We start from the raw sequence: 21,378 nt of genomic DNA, 5'->3' as shown, positions 1-21,378 counted from the left end.
CACCTCTGTCCTCTGAAACTGGAAATAAAAAGCTTCACGTGGCTCCTTTTATTATTATTATTATTATTATTTTCTGAATGAATGGATGTGTACGAGCTGCTCTCAGGCATGTTTCAACTGTTGACTCTGACTGTACCTGAGAAAACCTATGGACGGTGAATCAGAGGATCAGCCTGTGAAGTAAGTGTGGATCTCCGTTATCTTTTCTTAGAAAGAAAAAAAAAAAGATTTATTTAAGCTTCATTTCCCCAATGAGATTAGAAATGTCTTCTTCAACAGAATCGCGGCTCAGGCTGATCACCCATCGGTGTGTTTTTGGTGAATAAAACTGTATTCTTGTGTCCGGTGTGCATGTCCGAGGAAGGGAGGGGGGCCTGGGGGCTTCAGGGATAAATCGGAGGCTAGAATAAGACAGGAGATGTCAGAAAGAGAGTGAGGGGGGTAGAGCCTACTAGGTGGAGGCAGAGGGGAGTGAGAGACGGAGAACTGCCTATCAGCGGCGGAGCGGCGCAGGGTTTCAGTTGTGTCAGCGCTTGATGTGTGGAGCTTCTCTTGTTTGCGGACTCTTGACTGACGCAATCATCTGTTGTTTTTTATCTCCTCCAGCTCGCCTGTTGCCGCCTCCGACACAGAGTAAACCCGGAGGATCGCAGGGAGACACAAAGCGCCGTTTTTCTCTCTTCCTACCGCCGGAGGATCCGCCGCTCAGTCAGGTCCATCGGAGCCAGAGCAGAGCGAGGCGGCGGCGGGGGGGAGACAGCGCGACCGAGCGACCGCCACGCGGAGCTCCTGCTGCCGCTGCTGGGGCGCTCTTTCCTCATCCTGTTTTTTCTTCTTTATTTCTCGAAAACTGCGCCTGTTTCTCTACCTTCAAACACACTCCCACCTCGATCTATGTGGGAGCCGTGAGAGCGCAGCCAACCGGGGGGAGAAACTGGATCAAAGCTCCCTCGGATAACCCCCCCGACCTCCACCCCTCCAACACACACACATCCACACACACACTCACACACTCCACCACCTCCACCACCTCCCTGCAGCCTCGTTTCATCGTGGCCAGAGACGACTTCCCTGCCGGGCCCCCGAAGCCAACATGCCGCGGAGGAAGCAGCAGGCGCCCCGGCGCGCCGCAGGTACGTGCTGGCTTTTGTTTCGCATGTTTTACAACTATTACCCCCCCCACTCCACCCCGCACACCCACCCATTCTGCCCCCCACCTCCCCAGCTCTGGGGTTCACCTTCTTTCATGTATTTATTCTTTTTTTTTTTTTTGATATTTAAACAAATATGAGTAGCTTAGCAAGGTTCTAACAAAAAAAAAAAAAAGAAAAGAAAAGAAAAGAAAATCTATTGTCTTTTAGTATTTTGTAAAAACACTGGTCAGACCTGCTAAAACTACACCGATACGCAAAAGTATGAAACAATACGCATTTCCGCTCCTTTTGGTGACAAACTGTTAATTGGACGAGGTGAGGCTCGGAATGTCACCTGATGCTGCACGGGGCGGTTTTTTTCATATATATAGTTCATTATGTTCTAAGGAAACAGTTTGAACAAACATATGCTTGCTTTTTTTTTCTTTTTTTTTCATTTTCACATTCAGAAATCATGGCTTGTTTATATTTGAGAGAACTGTTAATTATAGAGCAACCATCCCACTGCTTCTCCTTAAAGGTCACAGGTCACCTGGGAGCATGTGTCCTTTCCAAAGTCCCAGTGTGATTGAAGTTTTTTTCAGAGCGGTTTTCTTTTTTTTCCTCCACCTCTCTCTCTTTTCCCACAGAAAGTTGGAATCATTTACAGTTTGGGGTTTTTCTGCTTGTAGATATTGACTTAGTGATGAAGGATCTACAGTAGAGGTTCGCTCGATCCCTCGGCTCAACGTAAACACACTTCTTTAATGCTTGGATTTCTTTTAAGATGATAGTTATTGTTCAAAACTGTGTCTATTTTTTGTTTTCTTTGAATAAAAATGTACTTTTTTTATTTGTTATTTTAAACATAAATCTTTTACTATATTTTAAGATCATAAAATCCTTTAGAAATATTTTACCATATTTTATTTTCTGAATTGCTAATTTAATCTAAAATCACACTGATATTTCAGCATCTACATGTTCCTCTCTTTCGCTTCCGAGAAAGTACTGTTTTGTTTTGTTTTTTTGATCCAGTAAAGATTATTTCCCGCCCCGGGGGCTGGGAGAGTAAACAGGGTGGAGGTTGGGGGAGGTGGAGGCCTTTAATGGACCAATTGCCACCTTTGCCTTGATGTCTGATTGATCGCCTGTCATCTGTCTGTGCCTTTGATCTGTTCCTGCCCAATAAGTGTTAATAAATCAGCCTTCGCTCCTCCTTGTCCCTTGGTGAACTCACCCCGGCAGGACAAACAGGGCCTTCTCGGGTCCAGTCAGTCGCTTCCAATTCAGCAGATCTTTGTTTTATTATTATTTTGTTTTATTTTTCTCTACATTATGTGTGCCCCACAGTCCTGTGCTATGTAGGCCGCTACATGCTGATGAGCACTCAGACTGCTACTAAAACCCAACTATTAGCGTCAGTGGAAAGAGCAGGACTGCTTTTGCTCCATCAGAGGAGCCGTCACAGAGACTTTGTTTCATATTTGATTTAATTGTCTGCCCTCTGACAGCCACATTCATCAACGGCCCTAATGGTCAATCAGACGTTGGCACAGAGACACACACACACACACACACACACACACGCACACTGAGGGAGTCTTATGTATTGTCAGTCTGGAGACTTGCTTGATCAAAATGTTTTAGTCCTAATGGACACAGTGGGTGGGGGTGAAGGAATGGATGGATGGATGGATGGATGGATGGATGGATGTGCAGCAGGAGGACTGCTGCAGTGTAGTGGCAGAAAATGAGAGGATTTCTTTAATGAGCAAATAAGGGAACATGAGGCCAAAGGAGGAGTTTCATTCCAAGCCGTCCTTTCTTCTCATCTCTCTCTCTTTCTTTTTTCTGTCTTTCTTCTCCCTCACCCCAGCTGCAAGCTGTAAGCTTGTGCTGCACAAAGAAGTGATGACAAACTGATTGCGCTTCAGTAATGGCAACAGTTAGAAAAGGAATGCAAATGATAGGTCTTGATTAGGATTTTCTTTTTTGTTTGTTTAGAGTTTTCACTGTCCTGCGCGTTCATGTGAGATGTGTTCAGGTTTTTAGATTTGTGGTGTGCTGGACCTCCTCACCACCAACACACACACACACACACACACACACACACACACACAAACACACACTTCCTGCCCAGGTGTCGCAGCGCGCCCAGCCAGCTAAACAGAGAAGTTGTTTTGCCAGCTTTATTAGCGTTCTCCTAATTAGCCGAGCATCTGATGGTTCTCCGACAGGCCTAATGATTGGAGATGACAGGCTCAGCACACTTGTCACGCTCACCAATTAAGTGTACTCCATGCCTCCATGTAATCAACTGCATCTTTCTGTCGCCCTTATCTGGGCCGTAACTCTGCCCCCTCCGACTAAGGTGAAGGTTGGGGCTTTCTACACGATCTTAAGAAGTCTGAAAAAAAAGAATAGAATTTGATTAAGGTAAAAATAATAATGAATCTATACTTTATCAATTGTTTAATTTTTTTAAACAAGAAATCTGGATTTATAGACAAATATCATTGTTTAGCTTTGATTTGGCACTGTGCAACTTCATTTATTTTGGTTTTACAATTTTGTTTTATCTGTGGGTTCTTCAAGAGAAATAATAAATTTCACAATTTTTGACCTCTAGTTCACTCATGATCATGATTTTAAACTAAACATAGTCATGTTTAGTTTAAAATTCTTAAGGTAATTGTGATTTAAGATGCCAGAAAAGAGCCAGAGTATTTAAAATTCATTTTGTTTTTTTTTACCGGTTGAACAGAATTCATGAGAAACGATCATAAACAGTGCTGTAATGCAGGAGTTGCGCCAAATTCAGAGCCATCAAAGCTAACAATCGTTTGAATATTTTCAAGCCGAATGTTTTGTATTCAAATCTACAAAACGGAATAGAAATAATAGTAATAAAAAAAGACAAAAATCTAGAAATCTGATGTTGAAAAAGTCTGGAATCTTGAATAGAAAAATGTGTGGAAACTGGGCCTGTACAATCTCTGGAAATGATAGTGACTTTACACAGCTTTCCATGAGCTCTAGGAGCCACTAAGTTAAGTTTGGTCTTTAAGGTAAGTTAGAATCCATCCAGCTGTTATCAACACTGACACAGTGCAGCTCTGCTCAGAACACCTTAAGCTGTACAATATATCGTCACTGCAGATGTCTGGTTTGATACTTTGTGGACTGTTGGAATTCAAGCACAACTCACTGACTTTCTGCATACTGCTGCTCCATTGAGCCAGTTTGGTAGCCTTTGCTTGGCCTTGACGTCCTCACCTGTTGTAGAGTTTAGTGACCTAGAAGCTTAAATTTGGATGCCTGAAAGGGTTGAAATTTAGACCATATAAATTTGAATTTCTGTGAAATAATATCTTTATGCTGATTAATTTTAAATAATGCTTTGATTTACGTCACACAACTAAGTAATAGTTTTGTTTTTAGAGTTACTGAAACGTTTTTCAGGGTAGCTCCTCTATGTTAATCTCTATGTAGGTTAACAGAGTTTTAATCCTCATGGATGGATGGATGGATAAATGTTAGATATTTTAATACAGCTGATTTAATTAGTCCAGATAAAAACAAGTAAAATGGAGCTTTACCACACTGATGAGTTTCGCAGCACTGCGTTGTGTCATATGAGGAACACGTCTATGGTAGAACTGTGGTCAGTTCCTCATGATAAAAGAACAAAACATAAATATTGGAAAAATTATGAAATTTTATTTTGGAGCAGTATTCAACTTTTGACATAGACATTCCAAATGTATAGTTTCCAAAAAGCGTACAACCCTAGTTAACACCAGTCCCAGGAAAAGTGGTGATAGTTGCGCGGAGCTGGTACGGTTCTGGTCGGACCGGGTTCTGGCTTTAAACTGGTCTGTGTTCTGTCATGGTGATTCTTACAGAAACGCATTATGTGTTCCCAAACACGCCGTTTCATGAGGAGGGGTATTTATTGTTTCAGTGCTCCTGACAGAACAGGAGAAAAAAAAAAGAAAAGAAAAAAAAAGAAAAAAAGCTCAGGCACCCATGGACTTTTGTCCTTGGGCTTCAAAGCCAACGAGACCAAACAGATCATTGTTACTGTGGAGGAAGTTCCAACATCAAATATCCAGAACAGTCTGTTTCAGGAATCCTGCTCTGCTTTCATCTGTCCATGTGAGTCCGTGGCTTCACAGGTCTTTCAAATGAAGAATGTTTTAGCAATAGATTGTCTCCACACGTCGCCATTGCCGTCCGTCCTCGCACAGACCCACCATAGATTGATGACGTTGACATGGGTCATTATTAGCTGCTCAATGACACTTCCCCCTATGTAGAAGATTTTTCACCCAGGTTGATTTCCCAGAAACACCTATCATCAGCATGGTGTCCAGAAGGGCTAAGCATGATTTATGTAAATATTAACATCAAGACAGATTTGCTTCTGTCCAACAGGAGATAGATGGCAGCTAAGGGGGGAAAGCAGCTGATTTCTGTGATTTCTCTGCCTCTGAGTGTGTGCGCTTGTGTGTGTGTGTGTGTACATTTACAAGTGTGTTTGATTGATTGTAGATGAGAGCGGGAGATTAATCATGCTTGATGTGTTAACGTTGCACTCGCGGTGGATCTGAGTCGAGATGCAGTGGCCCATTTAAATACACTCCCTCACGCAGATTCACCACAGGGAGAGCGGGAACGCTGGCACACATGGAGACCGACGGATCTTCTCCCGGTTCGGCAGGAACCAGAACATGTTCCCAATAGGGAGACAGGACAGGGAATCCTTTTGGTTCGCCAGAAAAAATGCTGTAGAACTTGGCTCTCATTGGATGCTGGCGGCACTTTGCTTCAGAGTTGAACATAAATTCAAATGAGGCTTTTTGAAACACATCAGAATTTGAAATTTTCTGTTATTTGAAGCAGTTATTAAGCAAAAATGCAATACTGGCATGTGAATCTACATCCTGTAAAATAGATGCAACCTATACGTTTGCCCCAAAAACGTAACTTTTGAGTTTAGCCTTTCATATGCCCCATTCTGGCTGGGAAAAAAAAAAATCACTTCTAAATATAAATGACTCAGTCTCTGGAGCTGGAACACAAGTTAGCCTTTTCAGGATACAGTTTTCAATCATGCAAAAAATGTTGCAAGCTATGATTTGTTTCTTTCATGGTTTCCCTAACGCTCTACTACATTTCAAAGAAATGACCTTTAAAGCACAGCATCAGAAGTCCGTCGTGGAGTAATGAAATTCAGAGGTTACTCATCCCTGAAAAGAAAGTCGTGTCCTGCAGTATCTAACGAAGTGGACGTGTTTCAGGCGCCTGCAAAAAGCAAAGCTGCTCCAAAGTGTAAAAATAAATAAATAAATTAAAAAGTCCATCTCCATTTTTCTATTTTTGACATTAACTGTGGGATGATTCTGAGATGTAAATTTAGAGATAGTGTTTGTTGTCTTTTATGTCTGGGTTCAAATCAAATGTCTTCAAAAACTGATTTAAAATCCACTAAGCCATGCTGCTATTTAGTAGAAAAAGGACTAAAAAAATTGACTTTTTCATGTGTGCTCATTTGTAAAACACTTTTTTACACATCATTTTATAATTTGGACTTTTGCAGGCTTACTTGTCAAACTGATTAAACAAAGATAAAATGTATTAATTTTCAACTTAATAATGTAATTGAATTCTAATGAGAAAACTTTGATAGATAAGTGTTTGTAGGATGGATGACAAGATTTTGTGCTACAGTATTAAACTAACAGTTGTGATGTATTTTTACATTTGTTTTCATTTAATTAAAAAAATTTGAGATAAAATCCTTCATATATTTGTTCTTTTCAGTATTTAAATATGTAGAAATTGATATTATAAAGAATAGTTAGTCTAAAGTAGACAATTACTTCCTTAGCATTCTAATGTTATCATAACCAAAAAGAAAAATACTCTTTTATAGCCTGAAAAAAATGAAAATCAAAATGTAAAACATGATCTAATTGGTTTTGTTTGAAACTAAATATCAGAAACTAGAACAGCTTCTAAAATAATACATGGAACAGAAATATACTACATTCAGGCTCAATATCATCTACTCATAAGTATCATACTTATATATAGGGGCTAGGGCTCTGGGCAGTCCAGCACTATATCTACTGTATTATTAGAATTATTTTAAACCATAGAGACAGTGTTAACAAGCTTACGGTATGAAGGTCGACATTCACTTTTAAAATCACAGCCTGTGTCCGACTACTCAAAAAAAGTTATTTTTATATCATTTTCAGCTCTAGGTATTTGGAATATCAGGTCAAAAATCTCATTGAGTCAAAAATGGAGAACACCAGGCTAACACGCCACAGTTCCAGATCTACCTTAGACCAAAATAATGAAATGAATTGAAAGTTGATTAGTTTAGTAATATCATGCTTATTGATCAAAGTATGATGTCTTTTCTGACCTATGAATTGGAATTGGAAGTTTATGTGTAAACTGAGTTTAACAAGCTAGCACTAGCTAGGCTAGGTAATTATTCATCTCCGGCCGTAGTGTGCTCAGTACTTCCTCCTGCATGATAACTGGAAACAGTGTTGCCTTCAGAGAGCTGAGATGTGTGTCTTTAGTATCAAATAAATCTCTTTTTTGTGTGACTACAAATATTTCCAGTGAACTTTCTGCTTTATTTAAACCAGCAGGAAATGTAGCAGCCTTTCTTCAGTTAGCAAACAGGAAGCAACAAGTGGAGTTACCGGCAGTGCAACATACAGCTCACAGACAACTTTTGATGAAAAGAAATTGTAACCAACAGAAATATGACAGAAATTTTTAGCAGCTTAGTGACTGTAGCTTTTAAACCCCTGTGGTTTAACCTAATGCTAACAGCTGGACCTTTGCTTGTTCTAGTGGCAAACTTCAAATAAACATCGTTAGAGACAGATCGTAAAAATTAAACAACTCCATCTCTGGTTTTCATCTGTCGCTTACTGAAACTTATTGTATTTAATGATAGCTTTACGTAGAGATCTTTAGCTAAAAACACGTTCTGTTTATTTTGCCTCGATGTGCCTGAATCCGTCCTTCTCTCAGCTTTACTTTGTGCCGAGTGAGTTTTTTCCCAGGCAGCAAACTGACATGGTGATTTGTTATGCCCCTCTTCTGCTTTTTTCAGCGCTCCTGCCCCACTCTGCCACTCTGAACCAAAAGACAGAGAGAGGAGATATGAAGTGGGAGAACTCTAGCATGGTTGAATATTCTATCATCGCAAAAGACAGAATGGGAATGAGATTGTAAAAAAGATTATGGGCAAGTGCAGGTGGAGGTGGATGTGAATGCAGACGCAGGCCAATGATTGTGATTGAGAGAGAAAGCGAGAGAGAGGAAGAGAGGCTCTGGAGCTCCCTCATATCTTCCCCCTTCCCCTCCATTTCTTGAGGATAAGTGGCTGATGGTTTATAAACAGTGTTTCTTTTCCTCCCTCTCCCAGAATCTTCCGTCATGGCTCCCATTAGGTTGACAGCTGTCAATTAGAGCTCCCTTGGTCTGGCGCACTGCACTTTATTGCAGGCAGTTGATGCTGTCATTTCGCTCCCAGTTTCGCCTTGAGCGTTATCACGAGTGCTCAAACAGTCAATAGCTGATGCATCAGCAGTTATTTCTTAAATTGGCTCACAAGGCTGCATCCTTTTCTCAAACCCCCACCCCCTCTGCCTCTCTACCCCTTCACCCCCAATTCTTTTCCCTCTCTGCTCTGTCTGCCTCCTCCCTCTTCTCCTTTTCTTCCCCAAACATTATTTTTGAGGAGAGAGCTATGGATTGTGGCTGCGTCCGGGTAAGAGCAAAAAGTCTGTTTTTGTTGTCACAAAGAGACGGCTAACCTCTAATTATATATATATATAATATATAATAATATAAATTTGTTTGTGATTTTTAAAATTCTGTTTAAATTGGCGGAATTAAGTTTGGTGAAAAATTGCATAACTCCATATGCTTTTGAAAACATAAAAAAATAAGAATAAATAAACGTGTTAGCTTTCACTGTGGTCCAACTATGCTTAACCCTTGTATGTCGAAATGGGGTGCAACCGACCCCACACACGTAAAACCTGTATCATTTTCCATAGACCTCTACGTTTGCCTCTGTCCTCGCACGCACAAGGGTTAACATCTGTAGTAAATCTCTGGGGTTTGAAACACAGCTGGAAAGAAACAAAAGTCATCTTCCTGTCTAGGCATTGGTGACTTACCGACATCAAAATTCTGAAAAGCTACGCTGTGAAAGCTAGGTTTTTCTGTCGTATTGTTCCTAGTGTCTATAGTCCTCTGCCGGAGAAAATACCAGTGTCTTTTTTTTTTGTTTGTTTTTAACTTACAGCTTTGACCCTTCACCTTTGTTTGCAGTGTACTGTGGGTCAGCTGGTTGAAACTACTACACTTTCTCCTTTCCCACTAGGACGATTAAAAGCTCTCCAGTACTTCATCTGAAGCAGTCGACATGCAGTCGCATGGTAGTGAACCGATTGTATTCACACACACACCTTTCATATAACGACACAGACCAACCGGATAATGGAAGTGGACTAGTTAAAGCAAAATATTGGCAGAAACTATATTTTCGTAGCACAACTGCGTGGATGAGGGCCGATTTCGACAGTTTGGATGAAGTGTGGGAAAGCCGTAATTCGACTCTCTGCAAATACTTGTCGTGAAAATCACAAACAGTTATGATTTGGAAACTAAAGGAGCACCACCGCTCCCTTTCATAAAGGTTAAAGCTGGTTTTGAAAAACGATTGAAAATCTTCGAGCGATATGGTTAATTATGTGTTATGTATCAGTTTGTAATACTTCATAAACAGAACAGAAAAATTCTGCAGTTGTCTTTGTGATAAGCACTTGAAAACTACAAAGTTTAGTCTGTTATCTTTGAATATCATTACCAAATAGTGCAGTATATCATAATAGCATTACATAAATTTCATAAGTAAGAAAATTATGATTATAATAATTATTATGAGTTGAAGTGGACTGCTTATGTTTTTTTTTTTTTGTTGTGTTTAAGACCAATTAGGTAATAATTATTTTTTTTGTTAAATCTATACACTATGTATTACTGAAACAATATGTTTTTATTCAGTTGTCATACATTTTGGCAGCAAGGAAAGGTGCTTTACATCGTAAAACTACAAGCTCTCCACGTCTTTGAGTTTGGAAGTCCTCTTAGCTATAACCCTAAACTTTAGCTCCCTCCACACATTCTATATCATTTTCAGTTCTGGAATTCAAAAGGGTCACACCAAAGCAGTTATGCCATTTCCAGTCATAAGTAAAATATTACAAACAAAAGAATAAAACCTTAATCTCCCATGGATATGAATAATTTAAGGGTTAACTGTGTTTATTAAACTTTCATAAAACTTACTCCTGCCAAATGCTTTTACAGCACTTGGCTATAACAGCATTTGGCAGAGAGAAAACTGATATTCTTCAGTGTCGGATAAAACAGTAGGCCAGCTTACAACAGTTATTGTGAAGAATATTATTTCTATTTTGATAATATTAGCAGGCTACGTGCTAGCTTACGTTTCATTGCGCATCACATACCGACTGCCTGTACAGTCCCTCTGGAGCAGAGAGGTCTGGTACCTGCTCCGGTTCTTTGGGCCTTCCACAATGGCTCTTACAAATTTTGACTTAAAATAATGAAGATAAAATGAAAGTTTTGAAAATAGACATAATCTGTGTTTATCAGGGAGTAATTGTATTGCAAATATTAACATCCCATATTAGAAAGTGTAGCCATCATCTTTTTGGAAAAAGTGATATGATTTTCACCATAAAAAAACAACTAAAAATATGAATAAAATGGTTGCTCTTTAAATAATTACTGCAGATTTAATGCAGTAGATATATATCAGAAATTATAAGATGTCTTTTTCTTGATATTTGTTGCTCTAGACCCGTTTTATTTAGCTGGACTGAGGAGAGAAATGGCTCTTTGCTGGAGACCCCTGCTCTAGAACTTTCTCTGTTTCTTTATTAAAGCAACTTTAATCTGTGAGAACAGTATGATGAACATATTTGTGGTTTTGAAAACAGAAGATTTAAAATTGTATCCTGGGACAATGTCACAATGTAAAAAGCAATTGTAAGTGTGGAACCATGTAAAGGCAGAAATGACATGCCGTTGTGTAAATAAGTTATATTACATAAGGCTAAAAGGTCATCTTAAATATGATTAAATATGATCTACTGCCTTAAAGGAAATAAAATAATTTGACCTTTAAAATGAAGGCAAGAGATGGTGTTAGGATTCACACATCTTAAGGTGGACATCATCACCTGTTATCTCTTGGAGATCTTCTCAGAAGTCGCCTCTCTTGTCCTCCTGGAAAGCTCAGTAGGTCATTATCTCCCATAATCATCAATGCTAAAATAACCACAAACCCACAACATTTCTCATGCTACTGAGAAATAAATGTGTCAAAATGTGTGAAGCCATTTATGGTAAAACACTGTTGTATTTAATCAGTAACACTGCCTTAAAGCTGACATTTAAAGCTGCAGAAAAATGTAAAGTAAGACTTTAATAAAAGTTGCAAGGAGTCATTTCATGTCTGTGATTTTTTTATACTATTGAGACACATTTCATTTTTACATGTAATAACTAGAATACTGAAAATAAAAGTATGCATGTGGAAGTGTTATTCCTAATATCAGTTATATTTAAACAGTTTACCTTATTTTTTTAAGCTTTGAAAGTAAAAGTGACATGAATTGTATATTTATGAATAAAGCCTTTTTTTTTCAAAAAAGGATTACTAGAATGAAAGTAAAAAAGACAGAGATGTAGTTGTTAAACAAAAACAATAAAACGATTTGTAAGTGGAGCATTACTATACAAGATTTAGAAAGTTTTAAACAGATTGTTAATAATTGATTATTTTTGACTATTCTATTTTCAATCTATAAGATATAGCACACAACAAAATCCATCATGTTCTTTCCAGAGATAGTTTACTTTCTATTTTTAGTTTTCTCAATTCAGTTTTAAATTGTCACCATGTTTCTTTTCACCTAATATATGTCTAGTCATTCTTGCTTCAGTATTTCTATATTTGAGCTGTCACACCCTGTGTTTGCATCCAATCGTCAGGTGAATTTTGAGCAACATTTTTAAATGTTGCATAAAGTAATAAAGTGAATTATGTGCATTTCCATCTATTTATGGCTGTAATAAACAAGATGTAGAGGTTGTAAACTGGATGGACCAAACATCTCAGAAAAATGGAGAGAGTCCTCCTCTGTGAGCTGGGCATTTGGACTTTGAAATTTGTCATGCCTCTGTTAAGGCTCTGACCCACTAGTGGATGGGACAGTTTTCTGCATCAGAACTTATTTAGCAAACGAGTTTCCTTTTCTCTTTTTGTGCATTAATTCTTTCAGAAAATCCTAAAACCACCTTAAGTGAGATTAAAAAGTTCTTTTGTAAAATTGAGGAAGTTGTTTTGAATTTTGCAATTTCCATCAAGCTATTTTAATGTGATACTGGAACATATGTATATAAAAAACATTGATGGAAACATGGTTAATGTCCTCCTGGTATTCCAATCACCGACTCACACCGACTGTGAATCTCTGATGACAGGCGGACGGCAGAATCAGATGTACCAGATATTTCTGCGCTCTTACTGGATAAAATACTGGGAACAGTTTGGCTTTAGTCACTTCTAAAAACAGAGGCATCTTTTTGGTGGTCCATCAAGTAGCAGCTCCTAACTCTTAAGAAGACAAACGGCCTCTGCTTGTGGTTAGCTCGGGTCTGTTCCATGTACTTTCTGTCATGTTCAGCAGAGAGGGAGTTACACACAGAGGGACTCATGAACTCTTAAGAAACAGCAGTGCTGCTTGGAGGATGAGTTTTCCTAAAGTGTGTGTGCGTGTGTGAGTGTGTGTATGCATCTTTTGAGTGTCATCTGGGCCTGACTCCAGGTCTGGGTTTTTCTTTTTCTTCCCCTCAGTGGGGGTTGCCTTTATGTCTGCAGAGTGTGCGTGTGTATCAGCGCACGCTCTGCGGACAATCAGGAGGCTTTACCTCGCTTTCCCACGGAGGATTTGGTGGAACCCAGACAAGACTGGCAGCCATCAGTCTTGTTTGTGTGTGTGCGTGTGTGTAACAGTGCTTGTGATGAAAGGCAGGGGAGCCAACGAGAACCCATAAGAGGCCCTGGTAATCAGGGCCAGCCGGAGCTGACATCCTTTTCAGACTGACAGCTCCTTCCTCCTCTCTCTGCATGCACACACACACACACACACACATTCACACGCACGCAAACACACACACGGCTCTGTATGTACTTTATATAAATGCCACCTTTTAGTCTCTGCTGTAGGCCAGAGATCCTTTTCTTCCTTCTTGTTTCAAATGTTGGGAATCTTCTTGCCCTGTGTGTGTGTGTGTGTGTGTCTGTGTGTGTGCGTGTGTGTGTGTTGGAAATCCTTTGGTCCCACAAGGCTGTGCTGTGAAATGTGTCCATAAGGAAAGCGGCTTTCTTACTTCTGCAGGTGGTTTTCTGCGTTGTTGGTAGGCAGGTGATAGAGAGGAAGAGAGCCGACCAGCTGAAAAAAAAAAAAAGAAAGTGTGAGAGATGAGAGAAGAGGGGAAGAAGGCTGTTTTATTTTATACTGTGAGGGCCTGTTGCTAATTAATGTTTCTTGGTCGGTTTCTGTCGGAGCTGAGTAATGTTTTTGATCTTTATGCCTGATAACTGCATACCTAATGAGATTTCAAAGCTGGTGGAGATGGGAGTTGCTGCTCCCTGCAATTATTGACAGATGCCTTTTCTCCGCCACTGGCTGCCGCGCCATAAATCCTTCCTCAGTAATGAGCTTGAGAAGTGCCACCCTGCCAGTGAGCTAATGAAACCGAGCGGGGGGGGGAGACTGTCTGCGTGTGTGTGTGCGTGTCCTTGTGTGCGTGTGTATGTGTGTGTGCATGCCTGAAAAAGAGTGCATCACACTCCTCTGACACATTTTTTTCTCTGTAAATGCACTCTGCAGATGTCAGCCACCTCGCCTGGTAGCGACAAAGAGAGAAAAAGAGTCAGGAGAGAGATAGTCAGTGAGTAAATGTGTGTGTTGGGTGGAGAGGGGCGCCCTGTTTCTCCACTTTATGAGAAGTTTGAGGTTGGGGTGGGCTGGAGTTTTGGGGGGTTCAGGTTACAGTCTTTAACTGAGGCTATTTGTCTGTTTTATTTGAAATACTAGTAACCTTGTTGCCAAATGGGCCTGTGAGCTGTACTTCTCACATCCTCTTCTTTTCTATTTTTCCTCTTTATTTCTCCCCTCACCAACTCCTGTCCAGCTCAGCCAGTGAGTGCAAAGATCGCCACATAAATGGAGAGCAGAGGCATCTGGCGTTGGAGAGAGAATGCATGTTGAGGGACCAAAACTTGCCTCAGTAAAAAAAAAAAAAAAAGAGAGAAAAAAAAAGATCCCCCTCGGTGTGTGTCTGGTGTGGACTGGAGCTCAGCTTTAGACTCCTCTCTGGTGCAGTGCGTGCTCTTGCATGTGGCTGTTTGTTGCGTGTGTTTGGAGTTTTCCAGAAAACCAGAAGAGGAGGGCAGGCCGCGGACGAGCGGCGACTCTCTGCCAAACAGTTGATTTCCCCCTCTCATCATCGGCACCATACATCACAGACCCACCCTTCTCTTCTGACACGCTGACGTGTGTCATTTATCAAACAGGGCCTTGCCAGGGCCTCACATGTGTGTGTGTGTGTGTGTGTGTGTGTGTGTGGGTAAGGTGGGAGGGGTGTGTTGGTGTGTGCGCACACTAGCACATATGTGTGCCTTAGCGGTCTTCCCTTCTTGCCTCTGAGGTCCTCCAAGGGAGGAGTGAGGAATGAAAAGTGAGGACAGAGAGAAACGGAGAGGAAGAGGGTGATTATTGGTTGAATGCGTGAGTAACAGAATGAGAAGGGATGGAGGAGAGGAAAGAATCAGTCACATTTTTCACAGAACTGATTTCCTCTATCACCTGGAGGAGATCTTTGAGGAGAATGAAAAAAAAAAAAAGATTTTACATGTTTAAGTACAAAACACGGAGGTCTTATCGGTATCAAGGAGGAACAGTGTGACAATAAATCAATAACAATATATATCGTGATTGATGTGATCAGTTTCAATAAATAATATGTCTGATAGAACTTTTAGTGTTCAGTATATAGAATATTCACTGAACTCTGATCCAGAACACATTCAACCCCACAGCATTCTGGGGGATGTAGGCAGAGGAAAAGGCTTTGACCAGTCAACCTTTCACAGCCAGCTAAGCTAACTGGGTGGCATCAACTAACTCGCTTACTGTTTGGTTACCTAGCAACAACCTATTGTGTAATTTATGCGGCAGCAGTTTGAGGTTTCAACCGGCCTGACTTAAAAAAAACAAAACAAAACAAAAAAAAAAAAACAACAACAATGGTGTGGAATGAAAACTTTGGATAAAACAGAACAGGTTGCACCAGCAGTTTGGCTGTAAGTCAAACACTTATAACTAATTATGAATTATTGATATCGATACATTCTCAAGATACATTTTACAGTTATAATGCTTATTTGTTTTGTAACACTTTTAACAATATAAATATTTCCTTTTCTTGTTTCTTGTTCTAAATTTTTAAAACTAAAATGAATACGATTACATTGTGGAATTTTTACTCAACGTGAACCTACAGTGGGAACCTCATACTGGCCCATGTTTACAGAGTTCTGTACGTGTGTGTGTGCGATTGCAGTACAGCAACTTTAAATATTCACACTCATATTTCAGAGGACAAATGAATATAAATTCCTGATTGTGGCTCCGATGATCTCTTTGATTGCATGTCTTTGATTCGAATGCATGTCCATATTGTTGTGACCTAATGGGTGTTTGCAGGCATGCCTCCGTAATGTCTTAAGTAACAAACACACACGCAAACGCACACACACCCATACACACACACGCACACGCACACTTGCTTATCCAAGTCTCCCCTATGGGTTCAGGTCCTGCGGTCGGTCAGTTTCTCACTCTCTTCACTTCTCCATGATTTAAAGGGAAGCCTTACAGAAGATGGATGCTCCTTAAAAAAGAGCCTGTTGATGGATATAAGTCTGGCCCACAATTCATCACAGCTGTGTTATTTAGACTGGGTAGCGACACAACTGTAACCTGAGCCACCGCCATGAACATGTGTGTAGTACGTGTGTTACTTGTGTGTGGAAGAGGCAGGAAATTTGACAGGGAGACAGTTGGGGTCTGAACCAACAGAGAGAGATCAAAGAACATGCAGGAAAAATAAAAAATAAAACATGCTTAACCATGTTCTGGTTAAGCAGATGAGAAGAATCAGTCCGATTTGTAGAAAAATTGGTTCACATTTGTGCCAGTGTGGGGTATGTAAATGCACCAGACATCACGGCATCAAGAGTGGAGCAGTGTGAGTCCAAGTATCCAGCACCGAGTCAATACAGTTACCGGATAGATTCACCTTAGGTTCACTGGATAGAACAACCGTGGAGTTATAGAGTCCCATGAGGCTGGATTGTTCCCAGTCGGTCAGCATTGAGGGGCATGCAGGTCACGGTAGGCCAGAGGTGGATCTGAAGATGTAATAATAAATCAAGTTCATCACTGCATAATAATAGGCTCTTACTAGGAAGATAGGCTTTCAATAGCAATCATTTCGATCCAGTCATACAGACCAAATCCACGTCAAGTATAATCTCACCCACCTAGATCTGGTTCTGTATTCACTGATTCACCTATTCATGGATTTTTCTGTGGATCTTTCTTCATCTTAATCTTTAAAGCATGGCACATGATTACAAGAGATTTACACATTAATTTCCACTCCAGTGCGATGTGTGTACAATTTTCTGTCTGCAGAATTTGTTAATGTTAAATCATGTGTCTAAAACCTTCAGTTTCTCTGTTTATTTGCTTTAGCAATGCGACTTTCATACTCTTTTCATATTCATTTTCTGTTCTTACACCTAAACGCATCTAAAGAACCTTGTGCCAGAAATCAGTATTAATTGGTGATACGACTGTATGATTTTTTTTTCATGGAGTTACAGGTTTGTAATCAATCAGTTAATACCAGTTCTTCACATTTGAATTGATAACTATGTATCAACAACAAAAACAACATTTTCAATTAAAAAACTAATGATGCAGTTAAATTACTGAATAGAAAGACTTATGAGCTCACATTTTATTTTAAATTATTTAGGTTATTCAAACATCAGATTGGTGCAAACTGTTATTCTACCCATTCAGCTTCCAATCATTTCAGGAAGGCCTGATCATTCGTTCTTTAGAAATGTGAACACTAACGTTAGCGTGGGGGACGCCTGTGCTGCTATTACATGTTTAGCATTCAGATGCTACTTTAGGCTTGGATAGCTGCGCTGACAGGCTAGCTCCTTTTAGCACAACTTGAACACAACAGTAGTCTTTTCCAGCATCCCAGATTGGTTTATTAAGCAGAAATTAAACCCCTGTGGACCAAGAGAAGTAGCTTTGTTGTCCATCTCTGTAGTATGTGTTTTGGTTTTGGATCAGATTTACACCGAAACACATGAATAAAAATGTTCTGCCTGGAACGACAGTTAAAATTTTTAGCGCTTTAGAACAAATGCAATTAATTAATCAAAATTATTGTGTTATTATTATTTTTAAATCATATTAATTGTACTTTGGTACACATTCACAGTAAGTTTGGAATGCTAAGTTGACATTCAAAGTATTCAAAAGACCGAAAGAAGATTTTACTACTTTGTTTTGAATTATTGTTGAACTACATATTGAGCAGAAAATATGTTTTATATTTGAAACAAGCCATTTTCTGGTTAATTTAATTATGCACATATTGTTTTCTCAACGTTGGGTATTTCATATAACAACAATATATTTTGTTGACTATCAAGTGCTGTTGGTGTTTGACAGTGGCACTGAATTATCCCCTTCATAAAGCCTTTACAATTCTGATTCATGCTTTTACCTAAAACCTAATCAATTCCTGAATAAAGACGGCGTATGATCACGTCAAACGGAAGGAACAAAGAGCTTTCGTCACCAACAGAAACAGCATGAAGCTGTTTTGAAATTCAAACATTTTGGATTCACAGATTTTCTCCCTCTTTCTTGTCCACGGCTTCGTCCCTCCATCCTCTTCCCGCTTCCCAGATTTCTATAGCGCCCAGGCAGACGTGGTGATTTATTGTGGCCATCCATCTCTTCCACTCATCCATCACTGGCCGGTTGCTAGGCAATCATGGCAGCAGCTGTTTGCTTTTGAGTTCGACGGAGGGGCCGTCAGTCAGAGGCAGCAGGTGAAAAGCATTACCAACACAACGTTGTCACGCCGAATAATTAATCAAGGGCGGGAAAGATAATTAAAAAGATATGACCCTCGCTGACTTGGTCGTTGGTTTGCCCAGGAGAAGAGGGGAACTTTGGGGCAGAGGGTGTTGAGGGGTGGAGGACTTCAACATTGTCACTGCTTTACAATATTATGTTCAAATTTGTTCTAGTTTCTTTAAGAGCCAAACTCCCCTCCTTCACACAATCTTGTATTTGACCTCGTCTTTCCCTCGTGATGGAGTGGAATAAGTGAGTGCTGTTAAAAGTGGCACACATTTAATTAATTAGGAGAAGATGGGAAGGAAGAAATGAGAGGAAGGATTAAAAAGAAGGCCTGGCAGAGGGAATAAAAGAGCTCCTCCAAGTGATGTGAATTCATCCGTCATCCCCGGTTGCACTTACACAGCAAAACGCAAAAAACCGGACAGAGAAAATCACCTGCTTTGTTTTATTTCTGGGGAGTTAAGTGTTACTTTGTCATTTTACCCCTCAGAAGATAAAATGTGGGCACATGACAAAAACTGTGTATGTCTCATCTAGATAAAACATTAAAGCATCTGTATCTGTGTGTCAGTTTTGATAGACTTCAGTTCTGAATAAGTGTGTGTGTGCGTGTGTGTGTGTGTGTGTGTGTGTTTATGGGCGTGAGTGCATGTGTGTGTGTGTTCACAGTGTTCAGATGAAACAACATGGGGATTACTTTTAACCCCATGTTGTTTTATTTATCTTTTATTCAGAATCCACTGACAATCTGAGAATTAATTATCAATACTCTAAGAGCCCCCAAGTGGTCAAATAATTATTAGGTAAATTAATCAGAAAGTAAATGATGTAATCAATTTCACACATGTTGCATAAAGCATAAAGTGTAGCATTTTGTTAAATAATAGATATTATTGGGTTGCTAATGCAATATTTAAGTTGTAGTAGCTGTGGTACATATGTATGGTACATGTGAAATCTGTATTGGTCATGTGGCAGAAATTTCTTGACAGTGATGTTGAAAGATTATTTTTATGGAATTATGTCTTCCTATGCTATTTAGAAGGGAGGGGGATATGCAGTACTCTCTCCAAACATATATAAATCTTGTCAAAGTGTCTTTGACAAGATTTGTTTGAAGTGCTAAATAAATTGAGTAATTTGAATTTGCTCATTCATGTTTTTATTTAGCTCAGAAAGACAACACTGACTTTTTTAGCACATATGTCCTGTCCAAATTTTACCCAAAAGTCAGTGCTGGTTGGCTAATTTCACAACTCACAAAGACATTTTGACTTCTATAAACATGTTCCATCCTTTCACTTTCTATGTTAATTGAGTGACTTGATATATTATACAAACTTTATTAGACATCCCTCTCACTTTTGAATTTTATGAAGACTGAAACCACAGATTTTATTTCTGAGTCTATATTACATTTTGAATTAAGATGTTTAAAACAAAGCAAATGTTGATATATGAGTTTCTCTTTAACTAAAAAGAACATTAACAATAATACAAAAAAAAGACAAATATATTTGTCTGAGGTATTCCTACAGTTTCAGCTGAATAGAACTGCATCAATAAAACAGATGGTTGTATTTTTTGGTGGATTGTTGTTCATTACACCCAGTACAGTGTTAAAAGCCCATCAGAGGTTCAGTTTGATGGCAAAAGAACATTTGCTTATTTTCCAGATTGGTAGTGCTGTAAAGGTGTTTTTTACAGTTTGACAATAATGAAAAAGTGGTAATATGTTCAAGGTGTCTGTGCATCCTTAAAAAGTCTTAAATTCATGTATGTAAAGGTAAGGCCTTTAAAATAAATGCATTTAAAAATGTAAATTGACTTTAAATATCTTATCCACAGGTCTTGGATTTTGCCATGGCAGAACTATTTATTCTTGTTTGTAGCTTCTGTCAGGTATTCTGTAACTCGACTTGAGGGCACAAAAAAGGTTAGCTAGCTAACTGGCAAGGGTATGCAGTATTAGCAACTAACATATCCTTGCCAGCTTGCTAGTTAACTCTTAGCTAGCTAGCTACAAGCTGGCTAACTAACGTAATAAATTTTCACTTACCCACGATGGACACAAAAAAAGTTAGCTTGGTAACTAGCAAGGGTATATTAGGAACTGCTATATCACTGCCAGTTAGCTAGCTAGCTAACCTTTTTGTGTCCATTTTGGGTAAGTGACAATTTATCACCAGTTGGGTTCTCAAAGTGTGTATGCTGAAGAATCAGATGCTGAGGAAGGCAGAGGAGAGGTATACCCAAAGCGGTATACCTTCCTACACCACGGAATAGAGAGGCTATGTTCAGCAGTGTGAGTGTAATATTAGATTTGTAATACATAACTATTAATATCTGTTTTTGCTTTTTAGAATAATCATCTTGCTTTGGGCATAAACAAGGTCTTCAATGAAAATAACATTTCTTAGTTTATTCAAACAGGAACAACAAAAGTGGAACTAATATCCAAGAAGGCTTAATTATTTCATGCAAAGCACCCATCCAAAATCTCACAGCAAAGACACAGATCGAAAGTTGCATTTAAAGATATAGAGGCAGAAAAGAAAGAGGGCTTCACAGGAACCTGACAGATATCTCCTGAGGAAGTATGAACCAGCATAACTATAGAAACACAGAAAGCAGTGTAGGGAGGTTTGGACGGGGGGGTGCTGGCATGGGAGCCGTGGAAACGGATGCAGCAGACAGAGTATCAGTAAGCATTTAACATTTTGCTTTCTACATTTTCTGTCACTCTTCCAGGAGTGATTCAGCCTCGAGCTTTGCCCCGGGTTATATTCAGTCTCCCTGAATGATTCCCACCACCCTACACACACACACACACACACACACACACACACACACAC

At 39.5% G+C, this 21,378-nt stretch overlaps 1 protein-coding gene across 1 annotated transcript in view; it reads left to right on the top strand.

The window, feature by feature from the left end:
• The first annotated feature begins 89 nt into the window (after positions 1 to 89).
• LOC103143968 (teashirt homolog 3) overlaps positions 90 to 21,378 on the top strand; it is a 43,361-nt gene continuing 22,072 nt past the window's right edge. Inside the window, exons 1-2 of the mRNA XM_007560700.2 lie at positions 90 to 180; positions 607 to 1,133. Coding sequence (XP_007560762.1) covers positions 1,094 to 1,133 — 40 coding nt within the window. The 5' untranslated portion in view covers positions 90 to 180; positions 607 to 1,093. The remainder of the gene's footprint in view (positions 181 to 606; positions 1,134 to 21,378) is intronic.

Source organism: Poecilia formosa, unplaced genomic scaffold, assembly GCF_000485575.1.
Source record: "Poecilia formosa unplaced genomic scaffold, Poecilia_formosa-5.1.2 Scaffold119, whole genome shotgun sequence".
Lineage (NCBI taxonomy): Eukaryota > Metazoa > Chordata > Actinopteri > Cyprinodontiformes > Poeciliidae > Poecilia > Poecilia formosa.
This window is presented reverse-complemented; position numbering and strand designations above follow the sequence as displayed.